General features: G+C 32.9%; 3 protein-coding genes across 3 annotated transcripts; all 3 read left to right on the forward strand.

Moving 5' to 3' along the window:
• Positions 1-2,210: 2,210 nt before the first annotated feature.
• LOC110443441 (caveolin-1-like) lies at positions 2,211-4,010 on the forward strand. The gene is made up of 2 exons (XM_021487663.1): positions 2,211-2,367; positions 3,352-4,010. Exons 1-2 carry the CDS (start codon positions 2,302-2,304, stop codon positions 3,682-3,684), a joined length of 399 nt encoding a protein of 132 aa, XP_021343338.1. The 5' UTR covers positions 2,211-2,301; the 3' UTR covers positions 3,685-4,010.
• A 3,688-nt stretch (positions 4,011-7,698) lies between these two features.
• On the forward strand, positions 7,699-10,106 carry LOC110443446 (caveolin-1-like). Its single transcript, XM_021487668.1, has 2 exons — positions 7,699-7,853; positions 9,514-10,106. Exons 1-2 carry the CDS (start codon positions 7,785-7,787, stop codon positions 9,844-9,846), a joined length of 402 nt encoding a protein of 133 aa, XP_021343343.1. The 5' UTR covers positions 7,699-7,784; the 3' UTR covers positions 9,847-10,106.
• Positions 10,107-17,629: 7,523 nt separating this feature from the next.
• On the forward strand, positions 17,630-19,085 carry LOC110443454 (caveolin-1-like). Its single transcript, XM_021487676.1, has 2 exons — positions 17,630-17,852; positions 18,423-19,085. Exons 1-2 carry the CDS (start codon positions 17,790-17,792, stop codon positions 18,753-18,755), a joined length of 396 nt encoding a protein of 131 aa, XP_021343351.1. The 5' UTR covers positions 17,630-17,789; the 3' UTR covers positions 18,756-19,085.
• The last annotated feature ends 4,534 nt before the right edge of the window (positions 19,086-23,619 follow it).

Here is a 23,619-nt window from a genome sequence, read left to right on the forward strand (position 1 = left end):
TTACCAGTCTACCGAATGAGCTATAGAGAAATTCTCCCAGGCCGAGTCGGTAGTAAGCAACATGTATTTTACCAAGGTGACAATTAAAAAGATATACAAAACAAGTGTTGTGTAGGGTTAGTTTTTTCAGTGAATTTAATATATAAAAACATTCTTAAATTTTTTGAAATAAGATAAAAAGGCTCTTGTGTGAAAAAAAGACAAACAAATACTTAATTGACAACAGAGCGCTTCTACATAGCCGCGCTGGCAATCTGACAATCTGCTACCACTAACCTTCTGCCACTAGATCGCGGGTTCGATGCCTACATTTTGTACGTAGGGCAGTTGCTAGGTATTGACCGTAGGTCGGTGGTTTTTCACCGGGAACTCCGGCTTTCGTCCACCACCAAAACCTGGAACGTCCTTAAATGACTCTAGCTACATGTATTAATAGGACGTAAAACAAATACACACTAAACCAAACAATATATAAAAACAAAGAAACAAAGAAAGTAATATTTTAGAACGTTGACAGTGAAATGCACATACTGTGTACCGGACAATTTTCGCCACAGTTTAATTTTCGCCTTTTTCGCCCTCCGTAATAAGGGTGAATTTATCATGAGAGCTAATATTAGACTACATCATACCATTTATATTAAATTCATATGAAAGGCGAAATATACACCTGGCGAATGTTTGACTGAGCGAAAGGTACCCGCTATACAGTATCATTTATTTCTATGGTGTTACATACTACTATTGACCATTGTTATTAATCGTTGAATATTTGAAGAAAAGCTTTGTCAGGCCCAGCATCAATACATTTGTAGATCAAAAATACATATATTTTAGTTGCAAGGCGTTGCATCACTAAGTGTTACGCATTAACACAGTTTTCAAATGAATGAAAGGTCTAGTATCAGTATTTGTAAAATGACATTTTCTTTCGACGAATTGTGTTCAAATGAAATCATAAATCGGGATGGAAGGGTGAAAATCAACGAACGTAAAAAGAGTGATAATGTTTGAAACTATGCCTATTATGTACAATGCAAAAATGGGGGAATGAAAGAGGACCGGTTAAGAAATACATCGAATAAACTAATACATAACCGGCTAACAAGTTAACCCATTACACTGATACAGAACCGGCTAACAAGTATACATATTTCACATATACAGGACCGACTAATAGGTTAACCTATTACAATGCTTCAGAATAAATATATACTAATAAATGCATTAAAATCAGAAAATACGATGACATTAGCATGTTGCCACATTACCAACTTTCAGTTTTTATAATTTCCTGTTTACTGGTCATAATAATCGTTTATTTGAATTACCGTATTCTGGTTTGATGCCTGTATTTAATGTATTAAAATAAAACAATGTATTATTGCAAGATGATAATCTACCGTATTTACCCAGAATGTAGTATAACTGTCAATCATTGATTGAAATTGCATGTAGTATAGTGTATTATACCATAAAGTACATTAAAGCGCATCTCATTATTCTATAAGATACATGTACCATATTGTTTAATACTTTAAAATACTTTAACACAATGAAATATTCTATAGAAACCTGAACCATATTGTATTCACTACAACATACATGAACCGCAATGTATTATACTATACTATACGTGTACTGCATTGAATTTAACACTAATTTTATACATTCTTATAATGTGTATCGACTATACTAGTAGTAATACTTTAGTTAGCATGATACAGTATCCAATTCTAAAGAATTGACAAATTATTCTTATAAACCACGACCTGTGTCTATCATTGGCTATCATTGTCATTAGCTCAAATTTAATTTTAAAAAAAATAGAAATCGTAATTTCACGCACATGACGTTTAAGACATTGTTAACAATATGGACGTCTATTTACGTTTGTTTCGAACATTCTTTTATATATCAAAACACATCAGAGAGTAGAAAGTGAGTGTAGGAAAACGTCCATATTTAATTGCTTTTAAATATATAGACCGAGTTTGGTAGAGTGTCATTGATCTATAGTTTAAAAACACACATATGCATTTTTCACATACAGCGAGTTGGTAACAGTCAGGAGCACTAAATTCCTGTTTTTAAAGACATAGCATAATGGCGTTTCCCTTGGATTCCATTGAAACTTTAGGACCCTCCCCCTTTCAATTCATCCATTCAGATTTATAGAGACAGTTGTCAAGTAATCGGAGTATACACAACACAGCCGTATAAATTCGATTCTTTTTTCATTGTTCATTACTTGTAGTCATTCTCTTTATCTGTGCGGATAAGACGACAGTATATCCAGCCATGGAGGAACAATCCCCAGTCGATCTGGAGAACAGAGATATCAACTCTCTTAATTCATCTATACAGGTATGTATCATTTGTTATGATTTGGTTTAATTAAATGTATACTACTAAAAGTAAATATCATTACATTTTTGGCGGATGAATATCGAATTCTATCACTTGATCAAAACGATATCTTTTATCCAGGAGTTATATTAAAAGTGATATTTTTACAGTGTGAATATATCACCTATACAAACTCACTAATCAGAACGGCACTTTCAATTCACTTCATTCAATACTGCAGATTTTCTGTTCAGATACAGATGAAATGATGGTAAAATAAATAGTTGTTTTTTATACTTCTTAGTTAGACTTACGAAGGAATTAATTTACCTTTATAACTTTAACCATTTATTATATAAATCTCATCAAATAATAACACGAAACTGTAGAATTTTGTCGAGTGGCTCTTTCACAACTACATGCAACCTTGTTGTCAAGCATGACGTCATTAGAACATGGCGGCAAAGTAGCGCAGTCATGTCTCAAAATATTTTGATACAATTACATTTTCGTCGTTGTAGGTAGTTTAAAAATGGTATTAATATAGACATTTAATTTTTTTTGCGTTTATTATTAGTATATATATATATATATATATATGTTTCAATCATTTGGCAGAATAAACCGATATTTTCACTCATGAAAAAATTAAGTATTTTGCTATAATCGAAAACTATATATGTGATAATCAACTGAATATCCTGTATTTATCTTCCTATGGCAATCTTTATGGAATGGTTTAAAGTTTTACAGTGGTTTAAAGAGTGGTGTTGATTTGCATTTGGAAATGCTAGGGACACATACTAGTGAACTGCTTAATACCATACCACAAGAACGATTAATTTAAGTTGATAAAACTTGTTCTTTCTTTGTTGTTAAAGAAGATACAAAAAGTAAATGACTTGCACCAGGGGATACGAAAACACACGAATTTGTGCATTGTTAGGATGTCCTTTCTATTTATATCACATTTAATTTTTATTTAATTCGTTGTTTTAATAGGTTGCCTTTGAAGATGTTTTGGGAGAACCAGATACGACACATAGTATCGACTGTGTCTGGAAAAACAGCTACTCATGTTTCAATTGTGGAAAGAATTGTTGCTACAAGTTCATGAGTACGCTGTGTGGTATTTGTATCGCGCTTTACTGGGGATGCGAGTTCGCCATGATCACGTTTCAGATGGTGTGGTGCTGTACACCCTCTCTCAAAGTCCATACCATCATGCTCGGCATTTGCCAACGTTTCTTCGGATCATGTATCCAGTGCTGCCTTGCTCCTCTCTGTGAAACCATGGGATTATGTTTCAGTAACATTACTATAACAAAGAAATGATTCTAAAAATTATATTAAAACTGTGCTGACACGACCCTCCAAATCGTCGAGATTCCAAAGTCATCTGAACGCTTTCTACCTCTAAGATGTTCATCATTATAGAATATCCGTGTCATTTAAACTTAAACGAAGACATCATCGGATTTTACACCTAGAGGACATGGGATATCCTTTTACGGAGGACAGTAATCGAATGACTGTCAGTAAAAATTCTTGAGATCTGTGATATAGTACATATTTTGCTCAATTTATTTATTTATTTCTACTTAAAATGTGCAAATGTACCTCACTTTACAATGTTCAATAAATTTTTCATCATTTCTTAATATGTGTTAAATATTCTCTTTATAAGTTATTAATATCTTCTAAAGAACAATTTCCTCATAGGAAAAGATGTTACAAAATGTTGGAGACGTTTTTGTGATTAAACACGTTATTTCCTTTACATTAATATTCCGGTATGAATTATTATAGTTGTGCTTAGTTCAATTTCACATCTTAAACTGTGAAGTTATTTTTTAAGTTGCTGATATAAAAAGGAAAAATTCATCATTGGAATGCGTAAACATAGTATAAGTATCTGTAATCATCAAATGAAATATACACAGCGGTGTTCATTTCAATTGGAACATTTATTTATATTGGTTTGAGCAATTACGTAATATATATATGAACAGACACAATGAACCTATTACACTGATGCACTTGCATTGTAGACAAACAAATCATTACATTGGTAAGGGTGAGGTATGTTGCTTTCGACGTTTATGATCATTTTCGATATGCAATATTATGTTACAAAATTGACATTGTATTTTAACACAATGGTATTATCTAAGGAAACAAATATTCAAACAATGTTTAAATAATTTAGAGCATTTAAAATGTAAATAAGAACAAAACACGTGTGGTGAATATGTGCCATCTAGAATAACAGTAACTATTGGTTACTCGCAAATCAAACAAGATCAACTTCCTACCACCTGAGAGTTAATTGTAGGATCTTGATCAACTAAACAATTGTCAAAACAGTATCATACTAACAACGAATCATAGTTGAACTGACTTCAGATGTATTATTAATAAATAATAATATACAACCATTGATATAGCGCCCTTACTAGCTAGAATGAGCTGCCCTAGAGCGCTTTACAGTACATACAAATAATCATTAACAATATAACGTCAACATTTAAGTAATGACATTTCCTGAATTTAATCAATATAGAAATTTCTCTCTGTTTTGAGTTTGCAAGATATAGCTGTCAAGGGTGAAAAAGGAGTGAAGGACATTTTTATATTACACCCCATTTCACGTGACGTGACGTCACAATGGCTCAACGATGACGTGAAGTCACGAATAATGAGATTCTTAATGCGTTTTCGTCTAAAAAGGCTTAGGGGTAAAGTTGATATTTTCAAAATGGTAATCAGTCAAAACGCATTTTCATGGTTTCTGAGCTTATTCTGGTATTTGGAATAAAAGAAAAATACACTTTCATGACCAAGGGTGTTGGAAAGGGAAATTCCACCCTCGGGATTTTCAAATTTGGCAAAGCCTCCGGTTTTACCAAATTTGAAAACCCCTCGGGTGGAATTTCCCTACCCTATATCCCTAAGCATGAAAGAGTCTTATAATTATACTGGTACCTTTTCCCGATATAAAAAGTTAATATAGATGAAAATTGTTTGGTGTTGTGTCGAAATAAAGATGTTGATTAATATAAACAACTAAAACGTCAAGGGTTCAAAGCCTCATTAGCTAACGACAACTTAAATTCACACTTAACTTGTATGTATAAGTATTCAAATGGTCATCCCATGATAACTGACACAGTTTGTAATTTTTGAGACAGTTCAAAAATATCACATTTTGAAAATTTGAGTTACGGCATGTTAAGCTGATCATCATTTAAACAACCGGACCCAGGTCTCAGAATATCGTGATGTCGTATGCATATTATTGATTTTTAAGTATCGATAGTTGTGATGGACATGTCTCACTAAGAAAATGTTTTAAAATCAAAATCATTAATAAAACAAAATAATCCAGGTTTGATGGACTAAATTAAAAAACAAAGTATACATTGATCTGTACACTCACATTTTGAAAAAGAGTGATTCCAATACAAGTTGTGTTGCACAATGAAATGTGTAGCACAGGATGACGAGGTCCGCCTCGTCGGATGGCGCAGTGGATAGCGCACTCGCTTTTCAAAAAGAAGCCGAAGTTTGACTTCCGATCGGACTTGGATAAACAGCCCACAGCGTAGTACTTTGGTTTCTGGTCATAGTAAGAACCCACTGCGCGCTTCCATCCGGGACATCAAAAGTGATCGGTTTATATTATGACTTGTTTAAGCAAGTCATATTGTCAATTAATGAACTCTATAGGTAGCTTTAATGGTATTCAGAAGCCATAATTTGCATTTTTACATTATCTATGTTTTACATCATCTATGTTTTTTTCTCATTCGTCTCCGCCTATATTTAAGTAGGTACCCTAATTATATATAATAAATAATAATAAAAAAAACACCTGCCAATGACTGCACGACGATGCGACGATTACAATACAACCAATAGGTGTAACGACCTGTCACAATGAATACCACCGCAAACCTATCATACGAGATCCGCCACTAAATTACACGACGAAGCGTGCCGCTTGGGTACAATAGATATGAAAGAGAAAAAGTCCAACAATGTTAAACAGAACAATAGCACACCTGTGTTTATAATCATAATCCTACCTTCAAGTTTGTTTACATAAATCACAAAAATACCTAATCCCACACAACAGCCTCAATCATAAAATACGGTATATCCTCTAAAATGTTTTATCGAAAATGCTTATCTTTGACGACAAGTCTTACACACAAATCGAAATCTACATGTATATAATCTGATAACAATGAAAACGAAAAAACAATTCTTTTGACAACTTTAAGAAACTACAGCTATGCATCCTTTTCTCGATGTAAATGATTTCTCTGACAACTGTTTTGGCGGAGACAAGCTACATGTGTTGATCCGGAATTAATTGTGACGTCACAATTAGTACGATTGAATGAAGTAAAATTTTAAATATACCTGATTATTTTAATTTTACGGTAAGATTCATTCTCGAATGACTAAGCCTTGAAAAAAGCTCCTCTTTGGTGAGAGATTGTGTGTATTCTTGTGAAAAACAGGTATTTAAAACAGAACAAAATATGTCTTTGTTATCTCTTCTATATGAACATGTATTGAAAAGACCATTAAAGGTAAGCTCAGTCAGGTAATGTCAAACACCACATTGATTGTAAGCTGATACCATGCATGGGTGAAGTAACATCAGTACAGGGAGTTGGCCTACCGACTGATATTCTGAATATATGAATTGCGCTACTTCCTGTATCTGAACTGTTTTCTAGTCTGCCCTTCTGTACAGGTGAGTTACCTCCTTGCGATGGAAACTGTGGTAAATCACATCATCAATGTGCTATTAATCGAATCTCAAAATCATTTAACTAATTTGAAACTGATGAAGTACTTTAAAGCTTAAGTTTCATTGTTTTCCGTTTTACTTTGTACTACTTAGCACTGTTCATTGTTCCTTTGTAGCATTCATCATTCACCTAGCACGCACATGTAATTTGATCACGTATTTTCATATAAAGCATATTTACCCTATCATTTAACATCGATCTGTCTTTAATTGTACATAACTCACACAATAAACGTTATTTAAAACCTTACAAACTAATTCGTAAATACATCATTGTGCACGGTTTCATTTTTTTCGACATCAATACACACTTTTGTGCATTAAACATTCAATTTATGGCAAATGCATCATATACAAATTTCCTTGAGAAAGCTATGTGTTTACGCGATATCGATGCATTGATAACAATACTTCATTGTTCTCGATTAGTTTGTGTACCCCAGTGTATTGATACAGGGCGTTGGGGTTGGGTACACATAAGTTATAGAATAAAACCTCTGTTCACATCCTCAAACCATGAACATTGGTAGCCATGGCAAAAGTATAAAATGGGGAAGAAATATAGCAACAATAGCCAGTCTAAGAAAACAGTTCTGAGGATTAACTCACCATGGCAGAACAAGAAATGATTGTTGATGTGGTAAAAAGGGACCCGAATGAGATTAATGCTGCTATACAAGTAAGTTGTGCCAATTTATTTCTGTCTTTACCGCATATTGCAATTATAACAACTTGGCATGTATGGTTTTATTCAAACTTCCATTTATCACCGAGCTAAAATGTATATTTGTTAATTTCTAATAAAATGTACCACTAAGGAAGAGTCCGGAATTAACGCAAAACATATATCTGATTGAAAACTATATAAGCTCAGGGCAATAAAATATCAAGTGAATAGAAAGCGTTTACATCAGATAAACGTGATCATCAATTAGTTTAAATTGAGCAAAGGACTTGGGGCGTTATGGGTCATTTTTGGCCTCATAAAGAAATTAAAATTTCAACATAAATGTATTTACCAATTTCTGTTATAAACATCATATTAGTTAATTGGGGCTATCTTTCTTGGTTGTATATGTTTTCCAATGCGCATGCGTAGATGCCCTATCATAGCAACGAAATTGCGTTGCTATGCAGAAATAGCCAAACTATGGTGTTTTTTGGACAGTAAGCATGCAGAAAGTAAAGCCTCCGCATGTGACAAACAAAATTTCCTTTCTACGAATGAACACTGGTATGAAAATGTTTAAGCATGTCAAATATCAATTTGTTTATTGCATACGGAGGTCTTTCAAAAATTTAAAAGTGTTTAGTTAATTTCCTTCAAAATGGTCAATTTTCAACTAAATAACGCAAAAAAGACGATATTCACGCATTTTATTATGAAAATGATGGGGTTTTGTGTCTCTTTGTAATGCCATTTCTCTTAAACTGGTTGTCGAATGAGTTTGATATCTCATATTTACTCCAAATTACGAATATAACAACAAATTCCAAATCCCCAATGTGGCCGTAAATTACCTTCAACGCCCCTAGTCCATTATTTACTTTTAGATTTTTAGCTCAATGGAAGAAAAGCCTAGACTATGTACATATCCACTAAAAATCGAAATCGTAATTAAAAATGATTAGTAATAAGTATCCACTTTATATTAGACATTCATCTTTATAACCCTATACGTAGTGTTGTCCTAGTTTACAGTGTGCTATATGCGCAACCAAACAATTGATGATGGTTCAAACAAAGGATACAGCCTCAGAACACGTATTAATAGCAAATGGTAGAGTATCCCTTTTGAAGTAATTATTTTTGCCAATTAATGAAATTTACGAATTTACATGAGCAATGATAGCTCAGTGTGAAAAGAGCTAAAGCTGGGTTGGAAGCTCACACATGACGTTACAGCTCACACAACAAAGCTGAAGTTTATAAAACCAAGCAATAGTTGCTATGAAACCTAATAAAACAAAATCAGAAAATCAGCGGTTAGTATGGTATCTAACAAGACAAAGTTACAGTAAAATATATGATTTTGGGGGTTTTTTCATTCTTTTTTTACTTGGTATAACTATGGCTATATATTTAACCAAACATCGCTGGTATATTTCACTAAGTTGGATGAATACTTTATTTTATAAAATCTTTCGATGCGTCATCCTACTTTTTTACTGATTGGGTAAAACATCACGTATAGTTGTTTAAAAAACATAACATCTTGCAATTTTGTTCTGAAATTAGAAAATGTTGACATCAGTTTCACCATGATACCTTTTTTCCACAGCGAAAATGTCACTGTCTTTATCAAAAGAATATTCACAGTGATCAAATTTAATTTCAGACGAACTTCGAAGACGTTCTTGCTGAACCAGATGGTACACACAGCTTTGATTTTATCTGGAAGTACAGTTACGTGTGTTTCAATGGAGGAAAAAACTGTTGCTATAAGTTTCTGAGCACATTATGTGGTTTGTGCATGGCGCTATTCTGGGGATGTGAGTTCGCAGTGATCACGTTTGAGATGGTGTGGTGCTACACGCCGTTACTGAAAGTCTACACGATTTCTATGGGACTCCAGCAGAAGTTCTTCGCCGTTTGTATCAACTGTTGTTTGGCTCCTATTTGTCAGACTTTTGGAATGTTCTTCAGTAACATTAACGTTAAGAATGGTTAGAGAAGAAACGGAACGAAGATACACTATTCACATGGTACTTCCTTGTTCGAACTGAGCACAGTGTTGCTGATAGTTACATTTCTGGCTTGGAAGAAGATATCAAGAACAGTCCAAATGAGATTATTTCTGGTCGTATATTACCGAATATAAAACACAGTGTGCTTCTGTGACATTTGATTATGTAATTGATAAGTTCCAACATCATGCATTTGATTCTATATGTCCAGCTTACAGAAATAAACCACATTTTTATGAGTTTACTTTCGCGTCAGTTTTGTTGATATATGTTTTCACTTTTTGAGGTGACTACACAGTCTGCACAAAGCAATGTATGCTTCTAATAGTTACACTACAGACATATCAATCTGTCATCGCACAAAACGCAAATCTTTCTTTTCTTTTCTTATTTTTAACCAAAAATAAAAACACGAGAAAATATACTACGTTAATCAGTGGTCTTAATTGTTACCGTCTGATGAAGGCAGCGGTAAGGGTCATTGACAGCCATTGTTGTTGGATATTATTTCGTCGGCCTATCCAACTCACATTCGTAATGGGACTTCTTTACACATTTTAAACTATTTTTGTACTGAAAATAACAAAACCACTTCTGCCGGACGAGTGTTCGGAATTACTTAAATATATAGTGTCTAATATCAGACATAAGACATATTCAACAGGTAGCTCTTACATTTGACCTTCGAATACACCTTTGTATATAAAACATTATTTTAAGCACAGAAACACAACTTAAGTGACGAAAGAACTAGGACTCGTGCCCTGTCCGAGCCTCGAACTCAAGACCGACAGGGCCAAGTCGCCTAGCCTAGAATATTTGCAGCGAAACCATCTCGACCTTCTTCTAACCGTTGTTCCAAATTTGCCATTGGTTTTCGACACTAACAGTGTATTTCTCGTCGATTCCATTTCAGCATTTTTGTTTAATCATTGTATTTATTTTTTTGTCAGTAAAAATTAATAGCTAGACTCGGTACACATGAAACATGGCTGCATAATTACAGGAAACTACAGTACGATGAACAAATGATGATTAAAACATGCTATGGTATGCTAAAGATGTGTATTGAACTAATTGTTAGTCTCATCAAACGAGTCTATTTAGAACATTTAAAATATTAGAAATGTAATAGTTATTAGAAATATTCATGAGATACATCGTTTGTTAACGACAATAACTAGTATGCCAATTTACATTATGATACTGCAGTGATTGAGGAGTAATGAAGATAAAACGACCGGAAGTAATATTTACTTGAGGATCGTGTCTTCTGCAAATATAAGTCTGTTTGAAATGACAATGCTGGAATACATGTTAATCTAATTTTAGAATAAAAATGCTAGTATTTCCTGTCATGTTAGATTTAATTTCAAGCGCACTAGAACAAACATTTTGTGTCATGCTTTGCAGGTGGTTCATGTAATACCATCATTTTTCAGAAGCGTCAATTCCCTTTATCATTGCGTATCGATTTTCAGTCTAGAATTTGTACTTGGGGATTGAATCGTAGTATACTGTAAACTTACTTATTTTAACGGACTCAATTTTTAGTGTATTATCAAAGTTAAACATAAAAGCGCATTGATAAATTGGCACACTCATAACATATACAATAAGAAATTATAAACAGAAACTTAAATTGCGAAATCATAATTAAGCGCAATATCTAGAGCGCGAAATTTGCGAAAATCAGAATACCTCTAAAATATGTATGTTTACAGTATATTTTCTTCTGATTTAATTTCAATTGTAATTTGGCACGTTCATTGGTGATGATAATGCAAATAACTTGTTTATTATTGATTGGCAAGCACATTTGCCATTACAAAAAAATCATAGCATGGCATACAACTTAAACAATTTTTAAATCAAACTTGTGTTTAATTCTTTTAAACCGCCAGCAAAACTACATATAAACACAGATACAACGTAAATCAAAAATGATGTAAATTCCATCGACCGAGATAACTTATAAAATTTGCGATATGTCATATGCATGTATTGTGATCTATAAGTGATAATACACATTTGATTTTTTTATACCAGAAATATGCTAATAAGCAATATCGATATCTATAGGCACAATGATTAACTTAGTAACAATAACACACAAAAATTGTGAAGAAAATAAAGAAGAACGCTGTTGTGCATTATCTCTCCACAGTGTCAAAAAAAGGCAATTGACACAGACTCATAGTCTCAGTATGTTACAAAATAGTGTGTTGTTATTTAAAAAACACATTTGTCACGTCAATCTGCATAAATACTTCAAGTTCATCTAAACAAAGTCATTCAACACATTCTAAAAAAAAATGTCGGGGAGACAATTAACAATAACAAATTACTACTTCAACATACAGACATATTTTGCATATTTGGTAGCCACGTAGAGTTAATATGATAAAGAAGACTGAAAGTAAATAACGTTGTTCAAAAGTGCAAACATATAAAGAGGAACTCCAATTCGAGAAGTAGTCTAAAAATAAAAAAACAATTACGATTAAAAAAAAGTGTCAAATAGTTCAAAAACTGCGTTTACTTTTAACGCCAAAAAATATAATTCACCAACCTTTAAGCTGAAACTTAAACGTCCAACCGCTAATGATTATAATAATTAATTAAATGCTTGATACAAGTATTCATTAGATAAATGCATGATGAAAAGATATAAAGTTGACATTGATACTTGGTAATTTGTTTTTAAAATATAATTGTGAACACAACAAATATTTCCTCATCAAAAAGCGAACCATACTTTGAATGTACGACTTATCAGATGTACATACATATAGTGTTTGAGGAACACCTTCTTGAGACGTATGGAAAATGTCGTGATCGACTTGAAATGGACGTCACCAGTGCATAATGACATGTCATAAAATGTAATACCGCAACACTAAGGTAAATTATGTATATAAGTAATTGTATTGATTTTGATATATGTGTCCGAAAATATTTCACTTTTTCATGAATAATTTCTGTAAAAAAAAAGGTATTTGAAATATGTGGATATTGAATGCAAGCCATTCTTATACAATACTAATGTATGATTGTTAGTAGTCTCGAGGATACATCTGTAGACATAACGATCAATCTTTCTGGAGAATGAAGAAAATTATTTCATTTGCGTATACACTGTATATCAATCTGTTGAATCTAAGGTGAGCAATGAAAGTATGAAAAAGCTTATTTAGTGTTAAATATATACACACGCAAAAGATCATATTAGTCGTAATGAAACTAAATAGGAGGACATGTATTAATAAGATATACATCAAAGTGCCAACATTGTTCAAATGCTAGTCGTTACAATGTATCAATATAAGAAAGAATGATGGTAGAGATAGACTATTAATTAAAAGTGGTAATGACAGTTTGATTAACCATATTATCGAGATCTGATATCGTTTTCAGTCATCAAAGGAAATTCCTGAAGAGGAATTAATTTGCTTGCGTAAACGAAGGTTTGATTTTTTTATTTCTTAAAAGTCACGAATAAAGTATTTTTAAGCTGAGGTGAGGCGGCGAGTTCCTGTCAGCGCCGTAAACATAAAGGTTATTAAGATAGTTCAAGTTTAAGTATCTGTATCGTAGGGAAAGGCATTGTTATGTTTTAAAACAGTATCAGGTACTATGGCATCATCACGATTGTTAAAAAACGTGTTACAATTTACAAATAATAAAAACACAGAAGGAATGTATAAATATATATGTGATAAGATCAAGCGTGGTATGAAATTCTAGGCCAAAGCTCTCTGAATGAGAAAGGTAAACCCAATTAGAACCAAATGTTTACTTAACGTTGTCAGTGAAAATAAAAACCACACCATTTTACGCATGAACTTAGATTGTCCACACGACTTTACTAGTTTGTTTCAAGATAAACTTCTTATTGTATAGACACTCAACTAGTCGAACGTATGTAGGAGATGAATAGCTCTATAATAAAATCCTAACATTGTCCTATAATCAATCACAGACGACAATATTTGGGAAATCAACTATTGTTTCAAGATGGCGTCTCATCGTTACGAGGGGGTTGACTTAGATAACCGAGACTTCATGGAGATCAACAAACACATAAAGGTAAGCAATGTTTAAAAATTATCTGTAGTTATCAATTCTTAAATTATTTAAATCATCCTTCTATGAAAGTGCTGATTCGGACTAAACGACTGAAAGACCTCTTTTGAATTTGTGTAATCATGTCGATGTTTTCATATCAAGCCTCATACCAACCCGAGAATACCATGTCAGGCTGACATTTGCCACCCAGCTGCTGTAAAATTGCTGTGATCACGGCTTGTAATATTGGTGTGGTCATTCGTGTTAAATCATATCCTATTATATCGTATGATCCCGCAATAGTTTAACACCCCTGCAATATTGGTTTGGTCATCCACGTGTTATCACACCCTGTAATATGGGTGTAGTCATCCACGTGTTATCACACACTGTAATTTGTGTGTGGTCATTATATATGTATCATATCCCTGTTATATTGGTGTGATCATCCACGTGTTATAAGACCCTGTATTATGGGTGTGGTCATCCATGTGTTATCACACACTGTAATATGGGTGTGGTAATTCATGTGTTATCACACAATGTAATATGGGTATGGTTATCAATGCGATATCAAATCCTGCAATATGGTTGTGGTCATATATGTTTATCAAACCCGTTGTGAAACAGGGGTGGTTATTTATGTGTATCACACCCAATTATTCACTTATCCCGAATGAGACACATTCCTGCACATATGATATGACAAATCGACAACTATTATTATCGTTAATTGTTTACTTATTAACGTGTTTATTTTATTATTTTTCTATCTTAAGGTTGAGTTTGATGACGTCATTGGTGAGCCGTGGGGGACACATAGCTTTGACTGTGTATGGAGTGTCAGCTTTTCGTGCTACACGTGTGGAAAGAACTGCTGCTACAGATTTTTGACATTGCTCTGTGGTCTCTGCATAGCATTGTACTGGGGCTGTGAATTCGCTGTTATCACATTTGAAGTTGTCTGGTGTTGTACACCAATATTTAATATATGGAAGCTCATAACCACAATGTTTAAAATAATTAACCAAACAATTATCAATTGTTGTTTAGCACCATTCTGTGAAAACATTGGTCTCATATTCAGTAAAATACAATTTCGAGAAAGATTAACATACATAGATCTAAGACGTGTTTGATTGAGAACATTAAACGGATGGGTCCTGTATCACATCACTGAAACTCACTATATTGAGGTGGTTCCTGTTGTAGAGAATATACCTACAGGATCATTTTCTTTTGTGTAATTCACTTGTACCCTATTGCACACTTCATACGGTTTTATGAGGTTTGATCGACGAATTTCAATATGTAACATCCGATATTTTGAGGATGCTAAACATTGAACTGATCTGTATTTCAAAATGTCTTACACTCAAATAAAATATTAGTGAATAAACGAAATATTTGAACTTTGTTATTGTTTGTATTATGCATATTACACTAAATGGAACGTGAACAATCTTATCATGGTCTAACGATATTAATAAAACATGTTTCCTCAAATTTAATATGTTATAAATAGCACACTTTCAATATAAGTCAGTACTAAAATTTAATATTATGCAATTAGTACCAGTAGACAATACACTCAAAAGGATTAAAATTAATGCAGTTCATTAGATGTGTCGAAAGACCGCTTGAGCAATGATCTATAAGAATATGATTTCATGGTAATGTTAACAATTTCCCTAACTATTGATAGAATTTCTCATATTGAGATTCTTTTGATTTCGGACACACCAAATCTACTTTGAAAGGAAAATGAAGCCTGAAGTTTTTAAAATTTCAATATGTCTTTTATCATCTTAACCATTAATGCCTGTATGAAGGAATTAATATTATAAAAAAACACAACAAGTAAAGTGAAATTAATGAAATTCAAATTATAGTTGAGTGTGTTATTGTACGTGCCGGATGCATTTTATGAAATATTACTTACCAAATGTAAATGAATGTATTGACGTAAAAAGTGGCTTATCTGTAACATGTGTTAATATTTTAGGTAGTCTACCTGTTAGAAATATAAATGTGTTAGGTAGCTCGTCTGATTCTAGTATAAATGTATGAGGTCACCTACCATGTATAACGTAAACTACCTATTTCACCTATAAATGTATCAGGTAACCTACCGGTTACAAGTATAATTATATAAAGGTAACCTACTTGCTATAAGTATAAATATATATCAGGTAACCTACCTGTTACACGTTAAAATGTATCAGGTAACCTTCCTGTTACAAGTATAAATGTATAAGGTAAGCTACCTGTAACAAGTTTAGATATATTAGGTAACCTTTCTGCTACAACTATAAATGTTTAGATAACCTACCTGTTACATGTATAAATATATTAAGTAACCTACCTGCTACAACTATAAATGATTTAGATAACCTACCTATTACAAGTATAAATGTGTCAGGTAACCTACCTGTTACAGGTATAAATGCATGAGGTAACCTACCTATTACAAGTATAAAGGTATAAATGTTTAGGTAACTTACCTGTTACAAGTATAAATGTATTAAGTATCTTACCTGTCACAAGTTGAAATATATAAAGTAACCCACCAGTTACGAGTTGAAATATATAAAGTAACCTACCCGTTACAAGTATAAATGCATCAGGTAACATACCATTTAGAAGTATAAGTGTATAAGGTAGCATGCCTGTTACAAGTTAGCCCCTTGCACCCCCTTCAAAACATCTTGGATCTATAGTATCAACAACCATCAAATCATTTCTCGTTGAGTGACATAGACATAAATCTTAAATCATCTCTCGATGTATTCTTTTCGCAAGTCCGATTTGTATTCATATTTGCACAGGTATTTCGTTTTCAACAAAAACTGACAAACTCGTAAACTGTATAGGATATTCAACTGGAACAAATCAATAAATGTATTTGCACTATAAATACACTATCGAATTATTGTCAGGTCAGCGGTCAGATCCTACTTTTACATGTTTTTTTTAACTTCTACATTGTGTATGTCGTGCATTGAATCTCAGGACCTATGCTAATGAGTCTAGCATTCCTGGTTATAACCTAAGAAGAGAGAGAAAGAATGATGGTATCCGCTCTGGTATTTTCAAAGGAACGCCAGCCTTGTTTGAATAAAGCAAGTGAATTCACTAATCTGCGTCTGCTATGCTCCATAGCGAATGTGTAAAACACTGATCGACGTCCATACCATACCCATAAAAAAGTAAATTATTGATCTTATTCCTGATGTTTTGTTTTTGAATTGTCATACAGAGTGAAATTCAAAACAAACAAAAATGAAAAAGAAACAAACAAACGAAAAGGTGCTCCAACTCGTAGTTTTGTTTAAAGCATGTTTGTTAATTCGATAATTTACACCAGTAATAGAACACGCCACGTGTTCTCATTAACATAACGTAAGCAAGATGAATATCTTATGATGGCTTTAATTAAACGACATGGTTCGAACTACTCTCATTTTCTGCAGGAAACCTTCTAAACAAACAAAAACCGCGAATGTGTGTTTAAGTGGTATCAGGCCGTCGCCTTACGCTTATATATTCTCTTTAAACACGAGCTAATTTTCAATGTAATCTTATCCATTAAAAATACTGATATAACACTGAAAACATCAACGTTGTTTGACAAGTAAATATACGTTAATCATGTGGGAGCTATGACCTATTTTGAGATATTCTTTAATTAAACAATCAGGGTTCAAGTCTGAACCGCAGCTCTGCTTTGGACATTCGTTTTGGAAGTTGTAGTTATGGATACGACAGGTATAAAAAGGCCAACTCGTCGACGACATGTTTAATATCCAGACTCAAACAGACTGTGAAACACCCTGGGAACGTGTTACATACTTCCATCATGTCGGACACAGAGTTTGATCTCATCAACAGGGATCCTAATGAATTAAATAACACAGTGCAGGTTCGTATTGCTAATATCTGTTAAGAAATATGAAATTGCAGAAACTATATCAAATAGAATGCGTAATTAGAAATTATTTAACAGAGAAAATACCAAAAGAAAAGTATAGGTTTTGTTTTATACATTTAAGATGAGCATAAACGTCTTGATATACGGTTGTGTTTAATGATTTATGATAATGTTTTAAATGATTTGATGATATAAATAATATTACATTAAAAGTTATATATCTTCAATTTCGAAATTAAGGTACAGAACTACCTTTTCAACGTATGTAATATATTTCTATTGGTACTTTTAAGACACACACGTAAATTAAAGAAAAGCAATTAAAAAGTGCGTGAACACTTAGATCCTCCATAATGTTGACAGATACTGTTGATTTTGTTCCTCTTTCTAAAAGTTTGCCTTAAATTATTTTCGAATAAGTCAACATGCACCTAGTCAAACGAATATTTCGGTTTCTAATTCAAAAATAAAGAACATTCAGAATTTTGGTATTCAAAAAGAAAATATATTATGACAAAAAAAAGAATTGATGAGAATATGAATGTTTAATCTAAATTGCAGGCAGCGTTCGAGGATGTCCTCGGTGAGCCAGAGAGTGCCCACAGTATTGACTGTGTCTGGACAAACAGTCACAAATGTTTTACGTGTGGAAAGAACTGCTGTTACAAGTTCATGAGTACCTTGTGTGGCCTTTGTATCGCTCTTTACTGGGGTTGCGAGTTTGCCATGATTACCTTCAACGCTGTCTGGTGCTGCACACCTGGTCTCAAGGCCTACGGCATCGTCTTAGGAGTATGCCAGAGGTTCTTCGGCACCTGCATCGCCTGCTGTCTGGCTCCTGTGTGCGAGACCATTGGACTGATGTTCAGCAAAATACAAATAGCAAAGTCGTAGTGTTGACTTTTAAATATCCGTTCAAAGTACTTAGTATAGAATTCGAACATTGTCTTTGAAGTTTAACAGTACAAGATGTTTGTTCATGCTGAGTATTGCGTTTGCGGATACTTGCAAAAGAACTTAAGTAATTTTGCTCACTTTGACAGCTCAAATAGCATGACTGTGATATTCCCGGTGAATGTGATGAATTTTACAGCTCCTAATACTCATTATTATTTATTTCTATTTTATGTCTTTTATAACATGTTGTTGACATAATCTAACTCTAAATTATTATTTTAAGCTGTAAAATGAACATTTGTTTCCAGTAAAACATTTAAACTGTGATGTATTATTTGTCTTTAATTTGACCTTTTGATTAATGATAACTCAACACTTCTCTCACTGGTCTTAATATTAGCTTCAATTTAATTACAAATGATAGGAGTATGTCTATAATAGTTCTCATTAAGGAAACGCATGCTAAGCCTGACTGTGTCATACATACATTATATCGAGAATTTTTCGCCCAGTCACTCTTTCGCCCTTCGCCCATGAAATCAGTTTTCGCTCAGTGAAAATTTCGCCCTTCACATTTGATCACTATGCATATTATGCTGTTGACTTATATTCGCTGTTATGATCAATTCCCCCTCATAATGGAGAGCGAAAAGGGCGAAAATTTTACTGCATCGGAAAATTCCCGGTATATTAAAGAAAATGTATCGAAATAAACAAAACAAAGTAAACAAACAAACTTTGTTTGAGACTAGGTTGTAAAATGTACAAAAGCATCAATGATCAGAAGCTTGATAGTTCTCGAAATATCTTAAGCAGGAAAAGTGTATTAAAAGTGTACAGACATCATTGCTTAAGGCGAGACACCGCAGTAGACAAACATATCCTTGTAGTTAATGTGAAATTTATCATTGCTGACTCTTTGGCATCAAAATTTTCAAAACATTTTTAATATGTTTAAGGTATCGACGTGTTTCAACTCATTTTGTTGTCTTTTTGCTCTGTCGATGATAGAAAACCAACTACTCACCCTAAAGTTCCTCTGTTACACTTTCACCTACATATACACCGACAGAAATCCTGAAGTTTGTAAACAGAACGTATTTGGCGTACGAATATCGTCATTCCCTTTTTATCGTTCACCATTAAATGTGTGCATTTTCGCACGATGCTAACCCCAACCCCCTAGGTGGTGACAAACTGATATGTTCCAGCTTAAGCTAGAAACACAACTGTATAAAGGGTTGGCAATTACTCTGTCTATACCACACAAGATAGATATATTCTATGAAACCACATCGAAAATACGAAAGCGAAAAAATGTATTCAGGAAGCGTTATGCTTCCTGCCGCCGTCGTAATATCTATCTGTCAAATACAGGAAAGTAACAAGGTAAAAACAATGTAATAAACAGTGAATGCATAAATCAACACTAAAATATCACAGTATAATCAGGTTATCATAACTTAAAACAGGTTCTTAAGTAGCAAACTAGGTAACCTACCTGTAACAAGTATACAAATATTAAGTTACCCACCTCTTACAAGTATAAATTGTTTAAGGTATTCTACCTGTTTTCACTATAAATGTATTATATAACCTATCTGTTAGAAGTATAATTATATTAGGTAACCTACATGTAACAAGTTTGAATATATTAGGTAACCTACCTGTTACAACTATAAATGTCTTAGATAACCTTACAAGTATCAGTGTATTCAATAACCTACCTGTTTCCAGTACAACTATTTATGGTAACCTTCCTGTTACAACTAAACAAGTATTTGGTAACCTTCCTGTTACAAGTTTAAATGTATTTGGTAACATACCTGTTACGCCTATAAATGTATTAGTTAACCTACCTGTAAAAGTATAAATGCATAAGGTAACCTACCTGTTACAACTATAAATGTTTTAGAGAACCTACCTATTACAAGTATCAATGTATTAAATAACCTACCTGTTACGCCTATAACTGTACTAGTTAACCTACCTGTAACAGATAAACATGCATAAGGTAGTCTACCTGCTACAAGCATTAATGTGTTAGGTAACCTTCCTGTTACAACAATAAATATTTTAGATAACTTACCTTTTACAAGTATCAATGTATTAAGTAACCTACCTGTTACAAGTATTAATTTGTTAGGTAACATACCTGTTACAAGTATCAATATATTAAATAACCTACCTGTTACAAGTATAACTATTTAAGGTAACCTTCATGTTACAACTAAACAAGTATTTGGTAACCTACCTGTAACAAGTTTAAATGTATTAGATAACCTTCCCGTAACAGGTTTAAATGCATAAGGTAGCCTACCTGTCACAAGTATTAATGTGTTAGGTAACCTACCTGTTACAACTATAAATGTTTAAGAGAACCTACCTATAACAAGTATCAGTGTATTAAGTAACCTTCCTGTTACAAGTTTAAATGTATAAGGTAACATACCTGTTACGCCTATAAATGTATTGGTTCCCTACCTGTAACAGGTATAAATACATAAGGTAGCCTACTTGTTACAAGTATTAATGTGTTAGGTAACCTACCTGTTACAACAATAAATATTTTAGATAACCTACCTGTTATAAGTATCAATGTATAAAATAGCCTACCTGTTACAAGTATTAATGTGTTAGGTAACCTACCTGTTACAACTCTAAATGTTTTAGATAACCTACCTGTTATAAGTATCAATGTATTAAATAACCTACCTGTTACAAGTATAACTATTTAAGGTAACCTTCCTGTTACAACTCTAAATGTTTTAGATAACCTACATGTTATAAGTATCAATGTATTAAATAACCTACCTGTTACAAATATAACTATTTAAGGTAACCCTCCTGTTACAACTATAAATGTTTTAGATAACCTACATGTTATAAGTATCAATGTATTAAATAACCTACCTGTTACAACTCTAAATGTTTTAGATAACCTACCTGTTATAAGTATCAATGTATTAAATAACCTACCTGTTACAAGTATTAATGTAATAGGTAACCTACCTGTTACAACTATAAATATTTTAGATAAACTACCTGTTATAAGTATCAATGTATTAAATAGCCTACCTGTTACAAGTATTAATGTGTTAGGTAACCTACCTGTTACAACTCTAAATGTTTTAGATAACCTACCTGTTATAAGTATCAATGTATTAAATAACCTACCTGTTACAAGTATAACTATTTAAGGTAACCTTCATGTTACAACTAAACAAGTATTTGGTAACCTACCTGTAACAAGTTTAAATGTATTAGGAAACCTACCTGTAACAGGTTTAAATGCATAAGGTAGTTACCTGTTACAAGTATTAATGTGTTAGGTAACCTACCTGTTACAACTACAAATGTATTATATAACCTACCTACTGCAATAATAAATGTATTGGGATCCTACCTGTTACAACTATAAATGTTTTAGATAACCTGCCTATTACAAGTATCAATATAATAAATAACCAACCTGTTACAAGTATAACTATCTAAGGTAACCTTCATGTTACAACTAAACAAGTATTTGGTAACCTTCCTGTTTCAAGTTTAAATGTATAAGTAAATCTACCTGTAACAGGTTTAAATGCATAAGGTAGCCTACCTGTTACAAGTATCAATATATTAAATAACCTACCTGTTACAAGTATAACTATCTAAGGTAACCTTCCTGTTACAACTAAACAAGTATTTGGTAACCTACCTGTTACAAGTACAAATGTATCATATAACCTACCTACTGCAAGTATAAATGCACTGGGATCCTACCTGTTACAGGTCGAAATGCATCAGGTAACCTACCTGTTACAAGAATAAATGCATAAGGAACCTAACTTGTTACATGTATAAATGCAAAAGGTAGCCTACCTATTACAAGTATTAATGTTTTAGATAACCTACCTGTTACAAGTAAAAATGTATTATATAGCCTACCTACTGCAAGTATAAATGCATTGGGATCCTACCTGTTACAGGTAGAAATGCATGAGGTAACATACCTGTTACAAGTATAGATGTGTAAGGAATCTAACCTACTTGTTACATGTAAAAATGCATTATGGAGCCTACCTGTTACAAGGTTTAATAGGTCAGGTAACCTACCTGTTACAAGTATAGATGTGTCAGGAAATCTACCTGTTACAAGTATAGTTGTGTCAGGTTAATTACCTGTTACAAGTATAGATGTCTCAAGCAACCTACCTTTTACACATATAAAATTATTAATTAGCCCCTTGGATTCCCTACATAAAACCCCGGATCTGTGCCTGTGAATGCTATTAAAAGCAACGGGGCACCCCAAATCTTACATCCCACCCACAATATGCTGAGGGAATAAAAACCGTTTGAACCTAAAATAAAAGCAATCAAATAATTTCACGTTAAGTGATTAAACATTAATATTATATCATGTATATATGTATTCTTGTCATAATTTTTTTTTCATATTTTTAATGGTATTTTGTGTTCATGGAAATGGCAACAAAAACTGACAAACTCATGAAATGTATATGATGTTCAACGGGACCAAATCAATATTGTATGTATTTGCACTATAAACACACTATCAGATTATTATAAGTGTCTACTTATGCATGGTTTTTTTACTTCTACATTGTGTATGTCGTGCATTGAATCTAAGGACCTATGCTAATGAGTATATCATTCCTGGTCATGACCAAAGGAAAAAGAGAAAGAATAATGATATCCACTCTGGTACTATCAATCAAACGTCAGCCTTGTTTGAATAAAGCAAGTGCATTTACCAATGAACTTATCTGCGTCTGCTATGCTCCATAGCGAATGTGTAAAACACTGATCGACGTCCATACCATACCCATAAAAAAAGTAAATTATTGATCTT

The sequence above is a fragment of the Mizuhopecten yessoensis genome, unplaced genomic scaffold (assembly GCF_002113885.1).
Source record: "Mizuhopecten yessoensis strain PY_sf001 unplaced genomic scaffold, ASM211388v2 scaffold716345, whole genome shotgun sequence".
Taxonomy (NCBI): Eukaryota; Metazoa; Mollusca; class Bivalvia; order Pectinida; family Pectinidae; genus Mizuhopecten; species Mizuhopecten yessoensis.

Excerpts from the sequence above, each read along its gene's own strand:
- LOC110443454 (XM_021487676.1), top strand. The coding sequence starts at position 17,790 with ATGTCGGACACAGAGTTTGATCTCATCAACAGGGATCCTAATGAATTA. Across the intron at positions 17,853-18,422 it reads AATTAAATAACACAGTGCAG|GCAGCGTTCGAGGATGTCCT; the intron begins GTTCGTATTGCT and ends TCTAAATTGCAG.
- LOC110443446 (XM_021487668.1), top strand. The coding sequence starts at position 7,785 with ATGGCAGAACAAGAAATGATTGTTGATGTGGTAAAAAGGGACCCGAAT. Across the intron at positions 7,854-9,513 it reads AGATTAATGCTGCTATACAA|ACGAACTTCGAAGACGTTCT; the intron begins GTAAGTTGTGCC and ends ATTTAATTTCAG.
- LOC110443441 (XM_021487663.1), top strand. The coding sequence starts at position 2,302 with ATGGAGGAACAATCCCCAGTCGATCTGGAGAACAGAGATATCAACTCT. Across the intron at positions 2,368-3,351 it reads CTCTTAATTCATCTATACAG|GTTGCCTTTGAAGATGTTTT; the intron begins GTATGTATCATT and ends TTGTTTTAATAG.